Below are 22,708 nucleotides of genomic sequence, written 5' to 3'. Positions count from 1 at the left end.
TCCTTAGGGGGTCTACTTTCCAAAATAGTGTTATTTGTTGGGGGGTTTCCACTGTTTAGGCACATCAGGGGCTCTCCAAACACGACATGGTGTCCGATCTCATTTCCAGCCAATTTTGCATTGAAAAGTCAAACGGCGCTCCTTCCTTTCCGAGCTCTGCCATGCGCCCAAACAGTGGTTTACCCTCACACACGGGGGATCAGCGTACTCGGGACAAATTGCACAGCAAACTTTATTGTCCAATTTGTCCTGTTACCCTTGGGAAAATAAAAAATTTGGTGCAAAAAGATCATTTTTTGTGGAATTTTTTTTTTTTTTTACGGCTCTACATTATAAACTTCTGTGAAGCACTTGGGGGTTCAAAGTGCTCACCACACATCTAGATTAGTTCCTTAGGGGGTCTACTTTCCAAAATGGTGTCACTTGTGGGGGGTTTCCACTGTTTAGGCACATCAGGGGCTCTCCAAACTCGACATGGTGTTCGATCTCAATTCCATCAAATTTTGCATTGAAAAGTCAAATGGCGCTCCTTCCCTTCTGAGCTCTGCCATGTGCTCAAACAGTGGTTTACCCCCACATATGGGGTATCGGCGTACTCAGGACAAAGTCACTTCAAGTGTGAGGTGGTCTCTAAAAAAAAAATGGTTTTCCAAATTTTGTTGTAAAAATGAGAAATTGCTGGCCAACTTTTAACCCTTATAACTTCCTAACAAAAAAAATTGTTTCCAAAATTGTGCTAATGTAAAGCAGACATGTGGGTAATGTTATTTATTAATTATTTTGTATGATATGACTCTCTAATTTAAGGGCATAAAAATTAAAAGTTTAAAAATTGCAAAATTTTCAAACTTTTCGCCAAATTTCCGTTTTTTTCACAAACGCAAATTGAAGAAGTTTTACCACTATCATAAAGTACAATATGTCACGAGAAAACAGACTCAGAATCACCAGGATCCGTTGAAGCGTTTCAGAGTTATGACCTCATAAAGGGACAGTGGTCAGAATTGAAAAAAATAGCCTGGTCAGGAAGTTGAAAACAGGCTTCGGGGTGAGGGGTTAAAAACAGGGTGACGGAGCTGAAACTCCTAAACCCTTCATCCAATTTTCATGTGGATACCCTCAAATGAAAGCTGAAAGTCTAAAATTCAACTGCATCTGAATTGTTTTGTTTAAAATTCATTGTGGTAATGTCTAGAACCAAAATTAGAAAAATGTTGTCTTTGTCCAAATATATATGGACCTAGCTGTATATTGTTTCTAAACACTCTTTCGGTGATTATCTCTGTTCATTCTGCACCCACACACACAAATGATTCACCGTTTCTAAAGTAACCTTGCCCCCTTCAGCAAGAAAATAGCCAAACCGCACATCGATGATGTGATTACAAAATACAGATTAAACATTAATTTTCATAAACCTGTAGTAAGTAAAAATGACCTGCAGGTGGCACCACACTACCCCAAAGCACACTACCACACAGCTGCTTACAGACATCACAAACAAATCCAAACAGATTACACACTTCACTGCAGGTGAGTCACATATGCAAAAACATTTGGAAATATGCACTGCTTATTTTATTGGTAATATGCACTGCCTTTTGTACATTTCAAGCTGCATTTGGATCGTAGACCTGACATTGTTTGGGTTTGGAATCATTTTGTTTGGTGGAGATTTTCGACAGGTCTTACGACACGCCAGTAGAGCAGCAATAGTAGAAAGCTGAAACAATCTCCTTTATGGCCAAATGTAAACAGCGTAGCAAAAAAAAGAGTAAAAACACCAGAATTACATTTTTTTTGGTCTCAGCAACATTGAATTAAAATGCAATAATGGGCGAGCAAAAGACCATATCTGCACCAAAAAGATATCATTAACCCCTTAACGAGCAGCAGTTAAGGGTACTTAAACCACAGTGCCATTAATAAACGGCGCTGTGAAAAAAGTGTATAGTGCCCCCCAGAGTCAAATTTTCTATGAGGTCTCAGTTGCTGGGGGTTGCAGAGACCGTAGAGAACATGAGAAAATGATTCGGGTTGGTTTTTACTGACCCTCGGGTTGCGATCGCCGGTAATTTACAGTTTACGGGCGACCGCAAAAAAAAAAAAAGCGGTGTGTCATTCTCTGTCCTCTGATGTAATCGCACATCAGAGGACAGAGAAATAGGGGGATCGGGGACCCTGTTATACTTATCGGTGTCCCTGGGTCCTTGTTATGACCTGGTGGTTAGGAGCACCAGGAATGACCTGATGGTTAAACTCACAGGACAAGCTGTGGGAACTTTGCTGACCGCAATCCCTAATCCTATCACACACACTAGAAATAGCCGTGGAGCGTACCTAACAGGCCTAGACGCCTCGGCACAGCCTAAGAACTAGCTAGCCCTAGAGATAGAAAATAAAGCCTACCTTGCCTCAGAGAAATTCCCCAAATGAAAAGGCAGCCCCCCACAAATATTAACTGTGAGTAAAGATGAAAGTCACAAACACAGAAATGAAACAGGTTTTAGCAAAGGGAGGCCTGACTAACTAAATAAACAGAGGATAGGAAAGGTATCTTTGCGGTCAGCACAAAAACTACAAATGACCACGCAGAGTGTGCAAAAAGACCCCCGTACCGACTCACGGTGCGGAGGCGCCACCCTGCATCCCAGAGCTTCCAGCTAGCAAGACAAAATCATGAAAGCAAGCTGGACTAGAAAACCAGGAACAGAAAATAACAAACGGGGACTTAGCTTCTTGCAGGAAGAGACAGGTCTCCAGAAAGATCCAAGAGCGAACTGAACCAGCACAGGAACATTGACAGCTGGCATGGAGCAACGATCTGAGTGGAGTTAAATAGAGCAGCCAACAAAAGGATAAACCACGTCACCTGTGTAAGGAACCTCAGAAGCAGCAGCTTCACTCACAGCCACCAGAGGGAGTCCATGAACAGAAATCGCCGAAGTACCATTCACGACCACAGGAGGGAGTTCAACAACAGAATTCACAACAGGTCCTCCTGCGTCCCCTCCTGACCGCGGCTTCTTTCTCCGGGAAGAAAATGGCGGGCGCATGCACAGTGTGCCCACCATGATCTGCCGGCCAGCAGAGGAAGATTCTTCCTCTTGTTTTATTTTGGTCACTGTGAGATCCTATCACAGTGATCAAAATAGAAAAAATAATAAATAACCCCCCCCCACTTTATCACCCCCTTAGTTAGGAAAAAACAATAAAATAAAAAAGTATGTATTTCCAGTTAGGGTTAGGGTTGGTGTTAAACTTAGGGTTGGTGCTAAAGTTAGGGTTGGGGCTAAAGTTAGGGTTGGGACTAAAGTTAGGGTTAGAGTTGGGTTTTACCATGTCGTGTACTTTAAAACAGGGGAAAAAGTAGCGCGGTGAAATTGCAAAAATTGGACCGCAAAAGTTGTTGTGCAATTTGTCCTGAGTACACCGATACCCCATATGTGGGGGTAAACCATTGTTTGGGCGCATGGCAGAGCTCGGAAAGGAAGGAGCTCCGTTTGACTTTTCAATGCAAAATTGACTGGAATTGAGAGAACACGTCATGCGGAGAGCCCCTGATGTGCCTAAGCAGTGTAAACCCCCCCACATAAGTGACCCCATATTGGAAACTCGACCCCCCCAAGGAACTTATCTAGATGTGTTGCAAGAACGTTGAATCCCCAAGTGTTACACTACAGTTTATAACGCAGAACTGTGAAAATAAAAATCATTTTTTCGCACAAAAATGATTTTTTAGCCCCCAAATTTTTATTTTCCCAAGGGTACCAGGAAAAAATTGGACCCCAAAAGTTGTTGTTGAATTTGTCCTGAGTACACTGATACTCCATATGTGGGGGTAAACCACTGTTTGGGCGCACGGCAGAGCTTGAAAGGGAAGGAGCACCGTTTGGAATGCAGACTTAGATGGAATGCTCTGTGGGCGTCACATTGCGTTTGCAGAGCCCCTGACGTACCTAAACAGTAGAAACCCCCATAAGTGACCCCATATTGGAAACTAGACCCCTCAAGGAACTTATCTAGTTGTGTTATGAGAACTTTGAACCCCCAAGTGTTTCACTACAGTTTATAACGCAGAGCCGTGAAAATAATCGTTTCATTTCCACAAAAATGAATTTTGGCCCCCCAGTTTTGTATTTTCCCAAGGGTAAAAGGAGATATTGGACCACAAAAGTTATCGAATTTGTCCTGAGTACGCTGATACCCCAAATGTGGGGGTAAACCACTGTTTGGGCGCACGGCAGAGCTTGGAAGGGAAGAAGCACTGTTTTACTTTTTCAATGCAGAATTTGCTGATATTGAGATCGGATGCCATGTCGCGTTTGGAGAGCCCCTGATGTGCCTTAACAGTGGAAATCCCCCAATTCTAACTCTAGCCCTAATCCCAACCCTAACCCTAGCCAAACCCCTAACCCGAACACGCCCCTAACCTGAATACACCCCTAACCCTAATCCAACGCTAACCACACCTCTAACCCCAGCACACCTCTGACCCCAACACACCCCTAACCCTAATCCCAACCCTAACCACACCCCTAACCCTGACACACCCCTAACCCTAATCCCAACCTTAATCCCTACCGTTAATATAATCCTAACCCCATCTCTAGCCCCAACCCTAACCTTGGCCCCAACCCTAACCCTAGCCCTAACCCTAATGGGAAAATAGAAATAAATACATTTTTTTAATTTTATTATTTTTCGCTAACTAAGGGGGTGATGAAGGGGGGGTTTGATTTACTATTTATAGCGGGTTTTTAGCGGGCTTTTGTTTGGCAGCTGTCACACGCTAAAAGACGCTTTTTATTGCAAAAAATAGTTTTTGCATCACCACATTTTGAGAGTTACAATTTTTCTATATTTTGGTCCAAAGAGTCATGTGAGGTCTTGTTGCTTGCGGGACAAGTTGACCTTTTTATTGGTACTATTTTCGGGCACATGTCATTTTTTGATCGCTTTTTATTCCGATTTTTGAGAGGCAGAATGAACAAAAACCAACAATTCATAAATTTCTTTTGGGTGGGGCGTTTATACCGTTCCGTGTGTTGTAAAATTGATAAAACAGTTTTATTCTTCGGGTCAGTACAATTACAGCGATGCCTCATTTACATTTTTTCTATGTTTTGCCGCTTTTGTACAATAAAAACTATTTTATATAAAAAAATAATTGTTTTTGTATTTCTTTATTCTGAGGGCTAATACTTTTTTTTAATTTTTCCAGTGATTGAGCTATATGTTTTTTGCGGGACAAGATGACATTTTCAGCGATACCATGTTTATTTATATCCGTCTTTTTGATCGCGTGTTATTCCACATTATTATATGTGTTATTTTTGTTCAGCGGTATGATAAAGAATTGTTTTGTTCCTTGTTTTTTTTATCGTGTTCACTAAATGGGTTAACTAGTGGGACAGTTTTATAGGTCGGGTCATTACTGATGCGGCGATACCAAATGCGTGTATTTTTATTGTTTAGATTTTTTTTCATTCAAATATTTATTTGTTGATAGAATAAATATTGATTTTTTTTTTCCTTTTTAATATTTTTTTTTTTTTTTTTTTTAAATATTTTTACAATTATATTACTTTTTATTTTTATTCATTCTTACTTTTACACTGTGTCCCACTATTGGACAATCATGTTGTGCAGGCTGATAGCTTCTATAGCATGCAGATCTGTACACTAGCCTGAGAGATTTCTTGACATGCACTGTGCATAACAGGAAGTTTCTCAGCTCTGGAGACCCGAATGTCCGGTTACCATAGCAGCGATTGGGACCCCGCTTTACGCCGCGGGGTCTCCGATCCAAAGGCAGAGGGGCTGTCAGCCCCTGTGCTGGCTCTGGAATGCTGTGATCGTGTTCAATCGCAGCATTTCGGAGGTTAAAGTGCTGGGAGCGGTCTGTGTCTGCTCCTGGCACTTAGTAGCGGGTGTGAGAATCAGTTGACACCCGGGGCGATCGGCCGCACACCACTCGTGTGCGCGGCCGATCACTATGATGTACTATTCCGTCCATTGTCATACAGGCCCAGGGCACATGGACGGGATAGTATGTTGGATGGCAGAAAGGGGTTAAGTGTGACAAACATGCAAAAGAATAGGAAATCATTAAAGGGGCAAACACTTTTTCACACAACTGTATTTTAGGAGTCTGAGTTGGTCCATTTTATACCAATTCTTAACGCCATCAAAATGGATTTCGACTCCAACTCCACAGCCCAGTCAGAATCACTGCGATCTGTTGAAGTGTTCCAGCGTTATTACCTCATAAAGTGACACTGGTGAGAATTGAAAACAATGGCGTAGTCACAAAGGTGAATACAAGCTCTGGCATGAAAGGGTTAATACACACTGATCCAATGTTCTCAATGGTTTCCTTTTGGCTTCTCAAGGCATTTTGCCATAGCTCTCAATAAATGTTTGAATGGACTACACGTTACCCCGACTGACCATATACCACCCTCCAGCATCTCTGACTGTAATGAACACTGAAACAGAAAAGAGGTGTTCTGGATCTAACCGCAGGCAATAATGAAATAACAGATTTTTTTTTTTATTCATTTTTATCTGATTTTAATAGCAAATTCTATCATTTATTTTTACTAGCTTAATGAGTTTTTAAATATTCCTGTGTGTTTTGTAACTTCTACCTTCACACGTGGTTGTGTGTATCGTTACTTCACTGACTTTGACATATTAATATACGGTACATTTATTTTCATGCTGCTATTACAGTGCTTTTTGATTTCATACTTATTTTTGGGTTGCAGCAAGCCTTTTTCTTTCTTTTTCACTGTATCTGGATATCTGAACTCATCCCAGGGTTCATGCCAAAGCATCCTAACTGAAGATTGGAACATGAGATGTATTAGGCTACTTTCACACTAGCGTCGGTATCTCCCCGTCGCAATGCGTCGGGGAGAGATTCCGACGCTAGTGTTTAACGCATTGCACAACGGAGGCAGCGGATGCATGTCTCCGGCGCGTCCGCTGCCCCATTGTGAGGTGCGGGGAGGTGGGGGCGGAGTTCCGGCCACGCATGCGCGGTCGGAAAAAGCGGTCCGTCAGGAGCAAAAAACGTTACATGTAGCGTTTTTTGCTCCCGACGGTCCGCAGAAGCACGATGCATCCGTCGCACGACGGATGCGACGTGTGGCAATCCGTCGCAATGCGTCGTCAATACAAGTCTATGGGGAAAAAACGCATCCTGCAAGCACTTTTGCAGGATGCGTTTTTTCTGCAAAACGACGCATTGTGACGGATTGCAGTTAACGCTAGTGTGAAAGTAGCCTTATGGCAACGTTTGTTCCACGGCTGCTTTCCGACGATTAGAGGGAGAACAGTCTGAGTCAGGAATTGAAAGAACAGGCACAAATTGACCCTGTTTTTTTTTTTTTTTTTGTGTCAAGTCATCACGGATGCATCTTGGTGTTACACCTATGATCCTGAAACAAAACTGCAGTCTAGCCAGTAGAAGACTGCTTCATCCAAAATGGTGGCACGCAGAGCCCAAATCACAAAGATTCGGTTGCTGTCCAAATAATTCTGGACTTAATTCTGTCTATGATGGGAATACCCTGTTTATTCTTTTTACTATTGTTTGTTAAATAATAAGATTTTCTTTTGCTTGTAGAAAATTTGATTTGTATCAAATGGAATGGAACATTAAAGAAGAATTTAAAGATTGCCTTGTATCTGTAGGCCCATATGGAGGACCAATAGGTATGTTTGGCTATATAATCTACTACGGCTTCTTATGATACAATATTAATTTGGTGCAGGATGGATTATATAGTGTCAGAAAAGTGAGTACACTTCTCACATTTTTGTAATTTTTTTTTTTCATGGGATAACGCTGAAGATATGACACTTTGATACAAAGTAAAGTAGTCCATGTACAGGGGTGTACTCAATTTTGTTGCCAGTGGTTTAAACATTAATGGCTGTGTGTTGTTGTTTAGAGGGCACAGCAAATTTACACTGTTATACAAGCTGTACACTGACTACATTGTATCGAAGTGTCAGATCTTCAGTGTGGTCCCATGAAAAGATATATAATGAAATGGGGTGTACTCACTTTTGTTCTACTGTAATTTATCACTTTTATAGTAGTTGATATAGCTACTTTTAAGTTAAAAATATTATAGCTTTGGATTTCAAAAACTACTAATCTACTAATTGGTTCTAATGCAAGTATTTACATATAAAAGTCAATTCAAATTGTAAAGTGCTGCGGAATATGTTGGTGCTACATGAAAAAAGATTATAAGATAATAATTATAATTATTATTATTTTAGTAATCCTTCTAAAAACTGCTCACATTTATAAAAAATGGTGCAAATTGTGATAAATCTTTAGTCTACTCACTTCAATTTTGCTATTTTATATTGTTTCATGTTAACCCCTCTCTGATATAGGATGTAATAGTATGCGTTTTTTACCATGTGCTTTGGCAATGCTAACGTGTACTTAGTCCTACCAATAAAGCTCATTTGAATTTGAATTTGTATGTCCTATGATAGGTTCCTATGTATGGCCAAGGACCAAAGAAAAAAATGCTGTCACTACCAGTGCACCCAAATGCCAGGAAAAATAGAATCATGCAAAATATATCCAGATAATAACCATGTCCTGCGCTGCCCAGCTTGATACTTGTAAATTATCATGAAAATTCAGAGGAAAGCAAGTGTAGCGGCACTCACCACTTGCAATTTCTGTAAAAATGCACTGTGTTTCGGTCACACAGTTGTAGAGACTTCACGGTGAGTGCTGCTCCTCTTGCTCTCCCATGTATGGAACATGTTTAGGAGTAGAACCCATACCCATTAGATGCCATCTGTATTACACTGCTGGCCATTCCGTACCCATTAGATGTCATCTGTATTACACTGCCGGTCATTCCGTACCCATTAGATGCCATCTGTATTACACTGCCGGCCATTCCGTACCCATTAGATGTCATCTGTATTACACTGCTGGCCATTCCGTACCCATTAGATACCATCAGTATTACACTGCCGGCCATTCCGTACCCATTAGATGTCATCTGTATTACACTGCCGGCCATTCCGTACCCATTAGATGCCATCTGTATTACACTGCCGGCCATTCCGTACCCATTAGATGCCATCAGTATTACACTGCCGGCCATTCCTTACCCATTAGATGTCATCTGTATTACACTGCCGGCCATTCCGTACCCATGAGATGCCATCAGTATTACACTGCCGGCCATTCCGTACCCATTAGATGCCATCAGTATTACACTGCCGGCCATTCCGTACCCATTAGATGTCATCTGTATTACACTGCCGGCCATTCCGTACCCATTAGATGTCATCAGTATTACACTGCCGGCCATTCCGTACCCATTAGATGTCATCTGAATTACACTGCCGGCCATTCCGTACCCATTAGATGCCATCAGTATTACACTGCCGGCCATTACGTACCAATTAGATGTCATCAGTATTACACTGCCGGCCATTCCGTACCCATTAGATGTCATCTGTATTACACTACTGCCGGCCATTCCGTACCCATTAGATGTCATCAGTATTACACTGCCGGCCATTCCGTACCCATTAGATGCCATCTGTATTACACTGCCGGCCATTCTGTACCCATTAGATGCCATCAGTATTACACTGCCGGCCATTCCGTACCCATTAGATGCCATCTGTATTACACCGCCGGCCATTTCGTACCCATTAGATGTCATCTGTATTACACTGCCGGCCATTCCGTACCCATTAGATGTCATCAGTATTACACTGCCGGCCATTCCGTACCCATTAGATGCCATCAGTATTACACTGCCGGCCATTCCGTACCCATTAGATGCCATCTGTATTACACTGCCGGCCATTCCGTACCCATTAGATGCCATCTGTATTACAATGCCGGCCATTCCGTACCCATTAGATGTCATCAGTATTACACTGCCGGCCATTCCGTACCCATTAGATGCCATCTGTATTACACTGCCGGCCATTCCGTACCCATTAGATGCCATCTGAATTACACTGCCGGCCATTCCGTACCCATTAGATGCCATCTGTATTACACTGCCGGTCATTCCGTACCCATTAGATGCCATCTGAATTACACTGCCGGCCATTCCGTACCCATTAGATGCCATCAGTATTACACTGCCGGCCATTCCGTATCCATTAGATGCCATCTGTATTACACTGCCGGCCATTCTGTACCCATTAGATGTCATCTGTATTACACTGCCGGCCATTCCGTACCCATTAGATGTCATCTGTATTACACTGCCGGCCATTCCGTACCCATTAGATGCCATCTGTATTACACTGCCGGCCATTCCGTACCCATTAGATGCCATCTGTATTACCCTGCCGGCCATTCCGTACCCATTAGATGTCATCTGTTTTACACTGCTGGCCATTCCGTACCCATTAGATGTCATCTGTATTACACTGCTGGCCATTCCGTACCCATTAGATGCCATCAGTATTACACTACCGGCCATTCCGTATCCATTAGATGCCATCTGTATTACACTGCCGGCCATTCCGTACCCATTAGATGCCATCTGTATTACACTGCTGGCCATTCCGTACCCATTAGATGCCATCTGTATTACAATGCCGGCCATTCCGTACCCATTAGATGTCATCAGTATTACACTGCCGGCCATTCCGTACCCATTAGATGCCATCTGTATTACACTGCCGGCCATTCCGTACCCATTAGATGCCATCTGAATTACACTGCCGGCCATTCCGTACCCATTAGATGCCATCTGTATTACACTGCCGGTCATTCCGTACCCATTAGATGCCATCTGAATTACACTGCCGGCCATTCCGTACCCATTAGATGCCATCTGTATTACCCTGCCGGCCATTCCGTACCCATTAGATGCCATCTGTATTACACTGCCGGCCATTCCTTACCCATTAATGTCATCTGTATTACACTGCTGGTATCTGCCTGTAACAGCATTAACCACGAGCTCCAATTTCTGCCATTTAAGGCTACGTTCACATTTGCGTTGTGCGCCGCTGCGTCGGCGACGCAACGCACAACGCAAATAAAAACGCACCAAAACGCACACAAACGCTGCGTTTTGCGACGCATGCGTAGTTTTTTGCCGAAATTTCGACGCAAAAAAAATGCAACTTGTTGCGTTTTCTTTGCCCGACGCTTGCGGCAAAAAAAAACACATGCGTCGCACAATGCAGCACAACGCATGTCCATGCGTCCCCCATGTTAAACATAGGGGCGCATGACGCATGCGTCGCCGCTGCGTTTCCCGATGCTGCGTCGGGAAACGCTAATGTGAACGTAGCCTTACCATTTAAATACCTCTGTCGACCACTTTCATCAGTTTTTAAATGACACGATCTCGGGCTGCTGCTGCTTGCTTGGGGTTCCTGGCAGCTGGGGGGGTGGAATTCTCAATGTCTCCTTGGCTATTATCAGATGCAAGTCCTCTAAGGGAACTAATAAAGTAAAGATACGTTTTTAGAATGTAATAAAAATTGGAATCCCACCACTTTTCTCTGTTGAAAAATCAGAAAAAATAAGGGTAAGTTCACACAGGGCATTTTTGCTGCGGTTTTTTGCTGCTTTTTTATGCTAATTTTCAGCTGCTTTTAACAGTACCAGCAAAGCCTATGAGATTTCAGAAATCTCATGCACACACATTGGTTTTTTATGTGATCAGTATTTTGTGCTTTCCTGCGTTCTTTTTTTACATAGGGCATGTCACTTCATTCAGCGTTTTTGCTGCGTTTTTTCACCCATTGACTTGAATGGGTGTTGAAAAAAAACATCAAAAATGCAGCAAAAACGCAGGTATCATTATTTGCTGCGTTTTTGCTGCTGAAAATCCAAGGACATTAGCATGGACAAAGAGAAAAAAAAACGCACCAAAAAGGCACCTAAACCTGTGCTTTTGACACCGCTTCTTTCCTGCCAAGAAGATCAGGTTTTGCTGCAGAAAAAAAAACTGCAAAAACGCCCTGTGTGAACTTACCCTTAGTGTACAAAACTTATGCTATAATTCTAGATTACAGGACTTTAAAAGTGGGTTTTCTACTTTCAAGAACGTTGGCCCCAAACTGCCTAAAATAAGAATCTCCATAAAGTACTCGCCCTCTCTGGGTTTGGTATCGGCTCCCAGCTCCTGCTTCTGACCCAGCACTTGGTCCATAGTGGTGACAACATGACAAGGAGTGTCACCGCTCTAGCCAGCCACTGAGCTTGGCGTTCTGGGCTGTGAACATAGTGCACTGAGGTTGGCGGCATGAGATGCTGAGCTCGGTGCACGAGACTCTGAGCTCAATGTCTGGCTATTACAGCCATGTCACACCAGCAAACGTTAGCACGCTTGCTAGTTTCTCAGCGCAGTGTTGCGCTCCGTCAACCTCAGTTGGGGATGCACCCTATTGATTTGATGCCATCACTGTAGTCAAAACAACAAGACAGGAGCTGTGGCCAGAGGCCCGTTCTGAACTCGGGTAGGGTGAGCACCTAATGTGCTTGTTACTTTAAGTATTCTACTCCATTTGGGGCCCTCATACCTGGAAGTGGACATCCCTTTAACACTCCGTCGTAAATGTAGAACAATGCAGGGTAAAAAGCCCAGGCTCTTGGTTGGGTTAAGCCTCTATAATATATTGAAGTTTTGCGAAGGAAACAAGTGTACAGTTACTCCCAGGTCTGTAAAGCATGCAATCTTATTATTTTCTAACTTTTTTTTTTTTTCCCAGCCTTGATGAAAAATTATTTGACAAAAGAGAGAGCCAGCAGTTCAAGACCCGTGCTGGAGATTTATTCTGCCTCCGGCGTTCTTTTATCCACTATAACGGTAAATCTGTTTCCAGTTATAATTATGCAGGTGTGATATATCAGAATTGTAGAGTGATCGGGGCATCATACACACCATACCTTTCTAGCTACATATCGAAGTATAAGCTCGTGTGTGCTCCAAAGTAACACTGCTATGGGTTTCTATGCCATTTGTAGAAAAATAAGATTTCATTGCTGTTTGGTAAACATGGAGCTAGATAACGCCAATAGACTAATATATTTTAAAGGCTCAGAGCTGTAAAGAAAATCATAAACTGCGTTTTATGGATGAAGTACAACAGGTGACCTCTTTCAGAAGTACCCCACATGACAAGAGAATTTTAAAAGAGCCTTATAGTAATTACCGTACTTTCTTTTTATTTAAAGGGTTGTCAGAGAATTTAAAAAAGCAAAAATGGAGCACTAACTGTCCTAAAATGAAAAAAAAACAACAATCTCTTGTTTACTTGCCATTCAATCTTGTACTCATTCTGTGGTTTTCTTCCGATGGCCTTTGATTACCATTTACTAGCAATGAACAATCAGTAGCTGTATTGGTCAGGTGCCATATGTGCATCACTGCTGAACCTGGAATCAGAGTAGCAGAGGACCACTGACCAATAGGTCTTCCCTAACTTACATACATTTTTTTCCAGAAACTATATGGTCTTGCATCTCTAGATCTACTACCATCCATTCTGAGTATTAATTATACACCCTGAGCAGAGGCATAGCTAGTGGTTCATCTTAGAGGGGTCGACAAATCTTAGTAGGGGCCTAATCCAGGTAAGCCTGACTACAGCTACGGTGGCGCACCCTAATTGTGAGTATAGGGTAATATCAGCAGATGACCGCGCTGTGATTGAAAATAAATCTATATACAAAAACGAGCAACTGAAAGTCAGACATTGCTTTTCAACAATGCTTCCACAGAATTTAAAAAAAAGTAACTCATTAAATAGCCTTGGACAGAAATGATGGTACCCTTAACTTAATTTTTTGTTGCATACCCTTTTGAGGCAATCACTGCAATCAAACGATTCCTGTAACTTCACACAGGGCGTTTTTACTGCTTTTTTTTTTTTTTCTCTGCAGCAAAACCTGATCATCTTGTCAGGAAAGAAGCTGCAGCAAAAACGCAGGTTTAGGTGCATTTTTGGTGCAGATTTGTTGAATTTTTTTGTGCTTTTTTTGTGTCTCTTTGTCCGTGCTAATGTCCATTGACTTTCTGCAGTAAAAACACTGCAGGTAATGGTACCTGCATTTTTGCAGCGTTTTTTTCAACACCCATTCAAGCCAATGGGTGAAAAACGCTGAAAGAAGTGTCATACTCTATGTCCAAAAAAGCAGCCAAGCATGAAATCCTGATGACACAAAAAAAACAATATGTGTGCATGAGATTTCTGAAATCTCAGATTTTGCTGTAAAAAGCAGCTGAAAATTAGCATAAAAATGCAGCAAAAATGCCCTTTGTGAACTTACCCTCAATGAGACTTCTGCACCTCTCGACAGGTATTTTGGCTCACTCCTGCTCAGTTGTCTTGTGTTTGAAGGTTGCCTTTTTCAGACTGCATGATTCAGCTCTTTCCAAAGATGCTCAATAGGATTTAGGTCAGGGCTCATAGAAGGCCACTTCAGAATAGTCCAATGTTTTCCGGCAGATTGCGGCTCTTTTCAGAAAAACCGGAACCGGCAAAAATAAAAACCGGAACCGGTTTTTCCCTATTGACTTGTATTAGCGCCGTATTGCGCCAGATGGCCTTGCGTTCCTTCCGTTTCTATTCCGGATCCGGCGTCTGGGAAAAACGTCTACTGTAACGTTTTTTGTTTGCGGCGAAAAAGCCAGAAGAGCCGGATCCGGCCCTTCCGGCTTTTTCGCTGCAGACAAAAAACGTTACAATGCATGTCAATGGATGCCGGAATGCGCTGGATCCGGAAAAAGGCGGATCCGGCAGCCTGATCCAGCTTTTTTCATCTGAGCATGCTCAGAACCTATAGGGCTGCCAGGACACATATAAAAGAATGCCATTGAGGCCCTCACTCATTTCCAGCCATCCAGCAAGAGAGCCAACACCCTTCCACACCCTGCCTTCCAGCCGAGAGCCTGCCTGCCTTCCAGCCGAGAGCCTGCCTGCCTTCCAGCCGAGAGCCTGCCTGCCTTCCAGCCGAGAGCCTGCCTGCCTTCCAGCCGAGAGCCTGCCTGCCTTCCAGCCGAGAGCCTGCCTGCCTTCCAGCCGAGAGCCTGCCTGCCTTCCAGCCGAGAGCCATCAGCCATGTCTTCTTCTGGGAGCCCTCCTTCTAGTCGGCAGCGCATTGAGGTGAATATATCTTTTGTATATAATTTCTCGCTCAAGCTCTCTCTCGCTCTTTCTGTCTTGCTCTCTCTCTGTAGCTCTCTGTCTTGCTCTCTCTCTCTTTGTCTAGCTCACTCTCTCTTTGTCTAGCTCACTCTCTCTCTCTTTGTATATGTATTTCACCATCTTACATTTTTGTAGGAAGATGTTGCTGCAGAAGAGGTGCTTCCGGAAGAAGACCGAAGGGGTGGAGAAAGATCTGGAGCGGGATCACAATTGGTATATTTCTTTCATTCATGCATCGCGGAACCACAAACCACACACTACACCCAACACATAAAAACAAAAGATTACAGAAAGAACAATGCACACAACACGTAGAAACAGATCATTGGACACATTGCACAACATGAACGGAATGATCATTATAGATATCAAAATGTACACAACACATAAAAAGGCAAACTACAAGCACATAATTGTTATGTTTTTCTTTAGAGTTCGGATTCTGGTGCTCCATCAAGAGGTCCTCCGAGTGGCTCCCAGGGTCGTCGGCATGAGAGTCGTGGCGGCCATCATCGTGTAAGCATCTTTTTTTTTTTTTTTTCTCTTTTTGGTCTTTTTTTTGTTTTGAATCTAATTTTATTTATTTTTTGGCCTTTTTTTATAACAGGCTCCACAGCGTGCTCCTGATTCGGACGGTGAGGAGGTCGGCCTCAATATTGACCTCCTCATCGATATGATCCAAGAAAGGGAGCCGCTGTGGAACATGGGTGACCGCCGCCATGCTGATGTCATAGTGACCCCTCGACTCTGGGAACAAGTATGCCAACAGCTAGTTGAGAGGTGGGAGGACCTCGATGTTCGGGCCCAGACTCAAGAACGTAAGTACACACAGTTCAATTATATTGATGCATTCAAAGGATTGTATCTTAACCAATTTGTTTTTCTCCTTTTTTACAGGTGAGAGGATTGTGAAGCGGTGGCGGTCTATCAGGGATCGCTTTAAGGAGGAGTTCAACAAAGATATGCGAGCCCCGAGTGGTTCTGGAGGACGCAGGAGCAGATACAAGTATGCCATAGCCCTGTCGTTCCTCAGGTCAACGATGGTGACTCGAAGGTAAATATCACCCACCACATGTAATAAGCAATGTTTTACATGTCTAACCCTCTTTTGTTGTTTCAGCAAGGGCCATGCAATTTCAGTATATTAATTCCTTTTTTTTTTTTCTTTGTTCCACAGCACTGTCGGGAGCACTCGGGAGCCTGCAGCTGCGTTGAACCCTTCTGGGGCGATCCCTCAGGAGTCCGCCATCGAGAGTCCCGGCCCTTCTGCACCTTCAAACTCTGCACCTTCCTGCTCTGCACCTTCCCAGCCTTCCACCTTCCCAGCCTTCCCACCCATCTGATCCCTCAGTCCCATCCACCAGCGCTGGAGCATCCTGGCCAGTTCCATTGCATGAATCTGCTGGTGAGGATATAGCTTCTCCTGTACCCCACCCCCTGCAGCCACCTCTAGTACACCTGTGGCTTCGGGGCGCCAGCGGCAGATGGGTCAGGTACAGAGCTATGCGTATAAAGTCCAAAAAAAAGAAGAGAATCATGTCATGATTAAGGGAGCTTAGTCTCCAGAAACGCGTTGATTCTTACCCATATGGTTCGTGCTGAAGTCTGTATCCTCTATGCTTAGTTTGTGAATAAAGAAAACTCTTTTTTACTGGATTCAGTGAAGCTGGACATTCTCTTCTTTTTTTTGGACTTTATACGCCTGGACACAGCGGGTATGTGCTCCTGAAGTTTGGCTTATGCATCACGGGTGAGCTGGCTTATATTTCTTCTTACAGAGCTATGCGCCCGAGTTCTTGCACCTGAATGCATCATTTCAGAACTGTCTCAAAGTTTTGTCCGAGCAAATGGCTGCAGGTTTCAATTTAATAAATAAAAGCATACTCAAGTTGCATACACTTCTGCTAACGATGCGTTCAGAGGCAAGTCAGTCACCGAACCACACTTTTTTCTGGTCGGTACTCGAGCAAATGGAGAAGCTATCTACTGATCAGCAGATGCAAGTAATGGAAGCCTGCCAGTCTACTCTAGCGCAATTTCCACCACACTTGCCACCCCTCCTGCACCTGCCCCCCCCTTCAGCCACTGTCCATCACTACAGCCACTACCATCCTCCTGACCCATACCAGCAATGTGCCCGAGCCCCGTCCCACCAACCTCACCATTACCCACATCATGACCGTGCCCCGTCCCACCATCCACACCACTACCAGCGTCCCGCCCGTGCCCCTTCCCACCATCCAGACCAGTATGAACATCCCTCCCCATACCAGTTTCCAACAACATCTTCTGCGCCTCCTCTCCCAGCCCACTACCACCAGCCTCATTCATCCGTCATGTCCCAACCCCCTTCTCCACCCTCAACGCTTCAGCCTCCCAATCCTCCCAAACCATCAGCCACACCCCTCCATCATACCAAATTCCTAACCCAACTCCCAGTTTCCTGTCCACCCATTCCTTTGCTTTCTCCACCCCATCACCACTACCTATTGATCCTTCCCCACCACCACCACATTCCTCTCTCCTCACTACCACTGTCGAAGTGTCCCTATCTGACAGTCCCTTCAGCACTATCTCCACCCCGACATATTCAAACCTCTAAGTGTGAGGTTATTTTTTTGTGTTGCCAAACTTAATTTTATTATTGTTTTGTTTAAAAAAAATTGTAATAAAACTGTGTTTTTACAGCAAATTTGTATTTTATTTTATAATGTATAGTTAACACTTGGGTTAAAGATGGTTTATTGGTAGAAGTAAAATACTTTGGGTGGAACCCAAAGAGGTACACAACTTGGGTAAAAGAAGGTAAAATACTATGGGTAGAACCCAAAAAGGTACACAACTTGGGTAAAAGGTGGTAAAATACTTTGGGTAGAACCCAAAGAGGTACACAACTTGGGTAAAAGAAGGTAAAATACTTTGGGTAGAACCCAAAAACGTACACAACTTGGGTAAAAGGTGGTAAAATACTTTGGGTAGAACCCAAAGAGGTACACAACTTGGGTAAAAGAAGGTAAAATACTTTGGGTAGAACCCAAAGAGGTACACAACTTGGGTAAAAGAAGGTAAAATACTTTTGGTAGAACCCAAAGAGGTACACAACTTGGGTAAAAGAAGGTAAAATACTTTGGGTAGAACCCAAAGAGGTACACAACTTGGGTAAAAGCAGGTAAAATACTTTGGGTAGAACCCAAACAGGTACACCACTTGAGTGAAAGTAGGTCAAATAGCATTACAAGGTCAAAGACAAATTGTTCAAACTCTCATCCTGCCAGTCTATTCTTCCTTCTGGTGACATAAAGTATTCTGCAGATTGGTCCCTAATTTGGGAAACTGTCACAGAACTTCTATACGTTATGTTGTTATAATCCGCCAAGGTGGTTTCTTCGGAGTGGTCCTCCATGGAAATCTGTTCCTTAGAAATCACAAAATTGTGCAGAACAACACAAGCTTTCACCACCTCGTCAACAGTGTCTGTATTCATGTTTATAGATGTCAGTAGGAATTGAAAGGTGTTTCCATACAAATGACACCCCATTGCAGACAGTTTGAAAACTTGGGAATCATTAGAGTGGCCATACGCCCCAATATCCACCGCTACAAATTTGTAATCCGCATTGGTGATGGCCATCAGCACAATGGAAAAGTACTTTTTATAGTTAAAATATTCTGATCCAGATGCAGCCGGTTTGACAATACGGATATGTTTCCCGTCCACCGCGCCCAAGCAATTGGGAAACTGACACACTTGCTGGAATTTCTCGGCTACTTCCAACCAAATCTCCATTGTGGGATGTGGTATAAATTCATGGTGCAGAGTCCCACAGTGCACGGCAAGTGTGCTTTACAATTCCAGAGATGGTGGAAATTCCCAATCTGAACTGGAAATGTAGTGACGAAAGGGATTCTTCTGTAGCAAGGAATCTGTGAACAAAATCAAGGCCGAAATTACTACAAAATCAAATTACAATCAAAGTGTACTACAGGAGTACATACAATAAAAATGGCTTACCGAAGAGTGACCATCAGACGCTCGGCCGGTGAAATAGAGAATCGGCAATATGTATCACTCCTTCGGATGAGATGTTCAATTCGGTCCACCAATAGATCAAAGTTCTCTGCTTTCATCCGCACATATGAGAAAAATTTCTCTGGGTTTCCTCTTAGCTCCATGTGCAGAGTAGAAAACACCCCACGGGTCATTCGCTGTGCGGTGATGGGGTGGATCCACAAACTGCGTCAGTGCAGACGCATGATGCGTTGTCTCTCTCGCTCCTTCTCCAGAACAATTGTTTTCAAGCGATTCGCCTCCACAATGAAATCCACGTTGTTCTGCAGAATCTTCGCATTAACAACATCCACCTTCTCTCCAAACACTGTCACTGATGGGCTGTAGGAAGACTGTATATATAGTTTTGAAGGGGCCAATCACATTTTGGAGCCTCCCAGGGGCGTTCTTAAAAACCCGATCCGTCAAAAAGCGGATGAAAAACCGGACGAAACGGATGCCAACCGATCCGAACATCTGATCCGGCTGAAAACCGGATCCGTCCCATCCGGTTTTCACAAATGGTCCGGCGCTGCGACGCGACGCCGGAATCGACATGCGGTGAAAAACCTGATGTGTGAAAGTAGCCTAAGCCATTCTTAGGTGTCATTAGCTGTGTGTTTTTGGGTCATTATCCTGTTGCAAGACCCATGACCTGCAACTGAGACCAAGCTTTCTGACACTGGGAAGCACATATCTTTCTAGAATCCCTTGATAGTCTGGAGATTTCATTGTACCCTACTCGGATTCTAAACTTCACGAGAAATGCCTTAACGTGGCTACAAGGTACACATATATTGACCAATTTATGCGCTAAACTTTCTCAATTTTTCATATTTCTAGTGCAGTAATGCAATTCAATTTTCATATTTCATGTTTGCAGGTTTTGGCACCACAGTGTGCTGCCTTATTTATTTGACTGTATACGAGTTGGTGACTCTAGGCTCAGCACCTGTTCACACTTAGTCTGATTGGATGTGACAGTCAGTTTTTTGAAGTTTGTATTCATTAAGGTACCGTCACACTTAGCGACGCTGCAGCGATACCGACAACGATCCGGATCGCTGCAGCGTCGCTGGAGAGCTGTCACACAGACAGCTCTCCAGCGACCAACGATCCCGAGGTCCCCGGTAACCAGGGTAAACATCGGGTAACTAAGCGCAGGGCCGCGCTTAGTAACCCGATGTTTACCCTGGTTACCAGCGTAAAAAAACAAACAGTACATACTTACATTCAGCTGTCTGTCCCTTGCCGTCTGGTTCCTGCACTGACTGCTGGCCGTAAAGTGAAAGTGAAAGCACAGCACAGCGGTGAGTCACACAGCGGTGACTCACCGCTGTGGCTGTGCTCTGCTTTCACTTTACGGCTAGCAGTCAGTGCAGGAACCAGACGGCAAGGGACAGACAGCTGAATGTAAGTATGTACTGTTTGTTTTTTTACGCTGGTAACCAGGGTAAACATCGGGTTACTAAGCGCGGCCCTGCGCTTAGTTACCCGATGTTTACCCTGGTTACCAGTGAAGACATCGCTGAATCGGTGTCACACACGCCGATTCAGCGATGTCTACGGGGAGTCCAGCGACGAAATAAAGTTCTGGACTTTCTTCCCCGACCAGCGATCTCCCAGCAGGGGCCTGATCGCTGCTGCCTGTCACACTGGACGATATCGCTAGCGAGGACGCTGCAACGTCACGGATCGCTAGCGATATCGTCTAGTGTGACAGTACCTTTAGCCTTCTGACTGAGCACTCCTCCTTTTAGCCACAGGTGTTTTTAATCACAGTAGGTCCACTACCCCTCCACAGAGAGAGAGACTTTTAGTCAGAGAGGACTCCTTTTTAGGTTCCCATTCAGATGAAGACTTTATTCTCAATTTTTCATATTTCTAGTGCAGTAATGCAATTCAGTTTTCATGTTTCATGTTTGCAGGTTTTGGTGCCACAGTGTGCTGCCTTATATATTTGACTACTCAGATTCTAGACACCCTGTGCCAGATGCAGCTAAGCAGCCCCAGAACATATCAGAGCCTCCTCCATGTTTCACAGTAGGGACAGTGTTCTTTTCTTGATATGCTTCATTTTTCCATCTGTGAACATAGAGCCGATGTGCTTTGCTAAAAAGTTCAATTTTTGTCTCATCTGTCCATAGGACATTCTCCCAGAAGCTTTGTGGCTTGTCAAAATGTAGTTTGGCAAATTCCTGTCTGGCTTTTTTATGATTTTTTTTTATAGTTCAACAATGGTGTCCTCCTTGGTTGTCTCCCGTGAAGTGCTTTTTGACTTATACAACGACGGATGGTGCTATCTGACACTGAGGTTCCTTGAGCTTGAAGTTCACCTTTAATCTGTTTAGAAATTTTGGGGGGCTCTTTTGTTACATTCGTATTATCCATCTCTTTGATTTATCATCAATTTTCCTCCTGCGGCCACGTCCAGGGAGGTTGGCTACAGTCCCATGGATCTTACATTTCTGAATAATATATGCAACTGTAGTCACAGGAACATAAAGCTGCTTGGAGATGGTCTTATAACTTTTACCTTTAACCTGTTTGTCTATAATTTTATTTCTAATCTCCTGAGACAACTCTTTCCTTCCCATCCTCTGGTCCATGTTGAGTGTGATACACACCATGTCACCAAACAGCACAGTGAGTATCTGTCGCTCTATATACAGGCCCATTCACTGATTCCAAGATTGTAGACACCTGTGATGCTAGTTAGTGGACACACCTTGATTTAACATGTCCCTTTTGTTTATTTTTAGGGGTACCATCATTTCTGTCCAGGCCTATTTCACGAGGTTTATTTTTTTTTTAATTTTTGTGGAAGCATGGTTGAAAAGCAATGTCGGACTTTCATTTGTTAATTTTCATAGATGTTTTATTTATTATTACTTTTGTCAGATTCAAGTTATTTCTGTGACCATTGTGGGTTTTTCTGTCATTAAATGATGGTTACCAACAATTTTGACCACTTGTATATACAATGGGAGGAATGGAAATAAGCAACAGCATGTGTGAAAAAGACAACTGCACATGAGTCAACAGAGTGATTCAGCAGCAAAAAAGGCGAACACCGTTCTAGGATGTATGAAGTGAAGAAGCAAAGAGTCTGAATCCTGATGAAGTAATTATCCCCCTCTATTCCTTCTTGCTCAGTCTTCATCTGAAATACTGTGTCCAGTACTGGGCACCACATTTTTAAATAAGACATTGGAAAACTGGAGCAAGCTCAGAGAAGAGCTACCAGGATGGTAAGCGGACTGCAAAGTATGTCCTACAAGGAGTCGTTAAAGGATCTGGTTGGGGAGGCTCACACTGAAGGACAATATCTCCAGGGCACATGGCCCACATCAATACGCCACTAGCAGATTGTATAGAAAAAAATCTGTTGACATTCCCTTTGATGTTATTTTTTGTGAAAGCAGGAGTATTTGATCTGGAGTATGGTGGAATCTACTGTTTTCTTCTCCA

The 22,708-nt window shown here is 43.4% G+C and overlaps 1 protein-coding gene across 1 annotated transcript in view; it reads left to right on the top strand.

Moving 5' to 3' along the window:
• Window positions 1-22,708, top strand: part of VPS16 (VPS16 core subunit of CORVET and HOPS complexes) — a 412,925-nt gene that overhangs the window by 44,816 nt on the left and 345,401 nt on the right. The window contains exons 2-3 of the mRNA XM_069733839.1: window positions 7,637-7,725; window positions 12,751-12,848. Coding sequence (XP_069589940.1) covers window positions 7,637-7,725; window positions 12,751-12,848 — 187 coding nt within the window. The remainder of the gene's footprint in view (window positions 1-7,636; window positions 7,726-12,750; window positions 12,849-22,708) is intronic.

The sequence above is a fragment of the Ranitomeya imitator genome, chromosome 7 (genome assembly GCF_032444005.1).
Source record: "Ranitomeya imitator isolate aRanImi1 chromosome 7, aRanImi1.pri, whole genome shotgun sequence".
In the NCBI taxonomy this organism is placed as follows: domain Eukaryota; kingdom Metazoa; phylum Chordata; class Amphibia; order Anura; family Dendrobatidae; genus Ranitomeya; species Ranitomeya imitator.
Note: the sequence above shows the minus strand (reverse complement) of the source record. Positions and strands in the feature narration are given on the sequence as shown.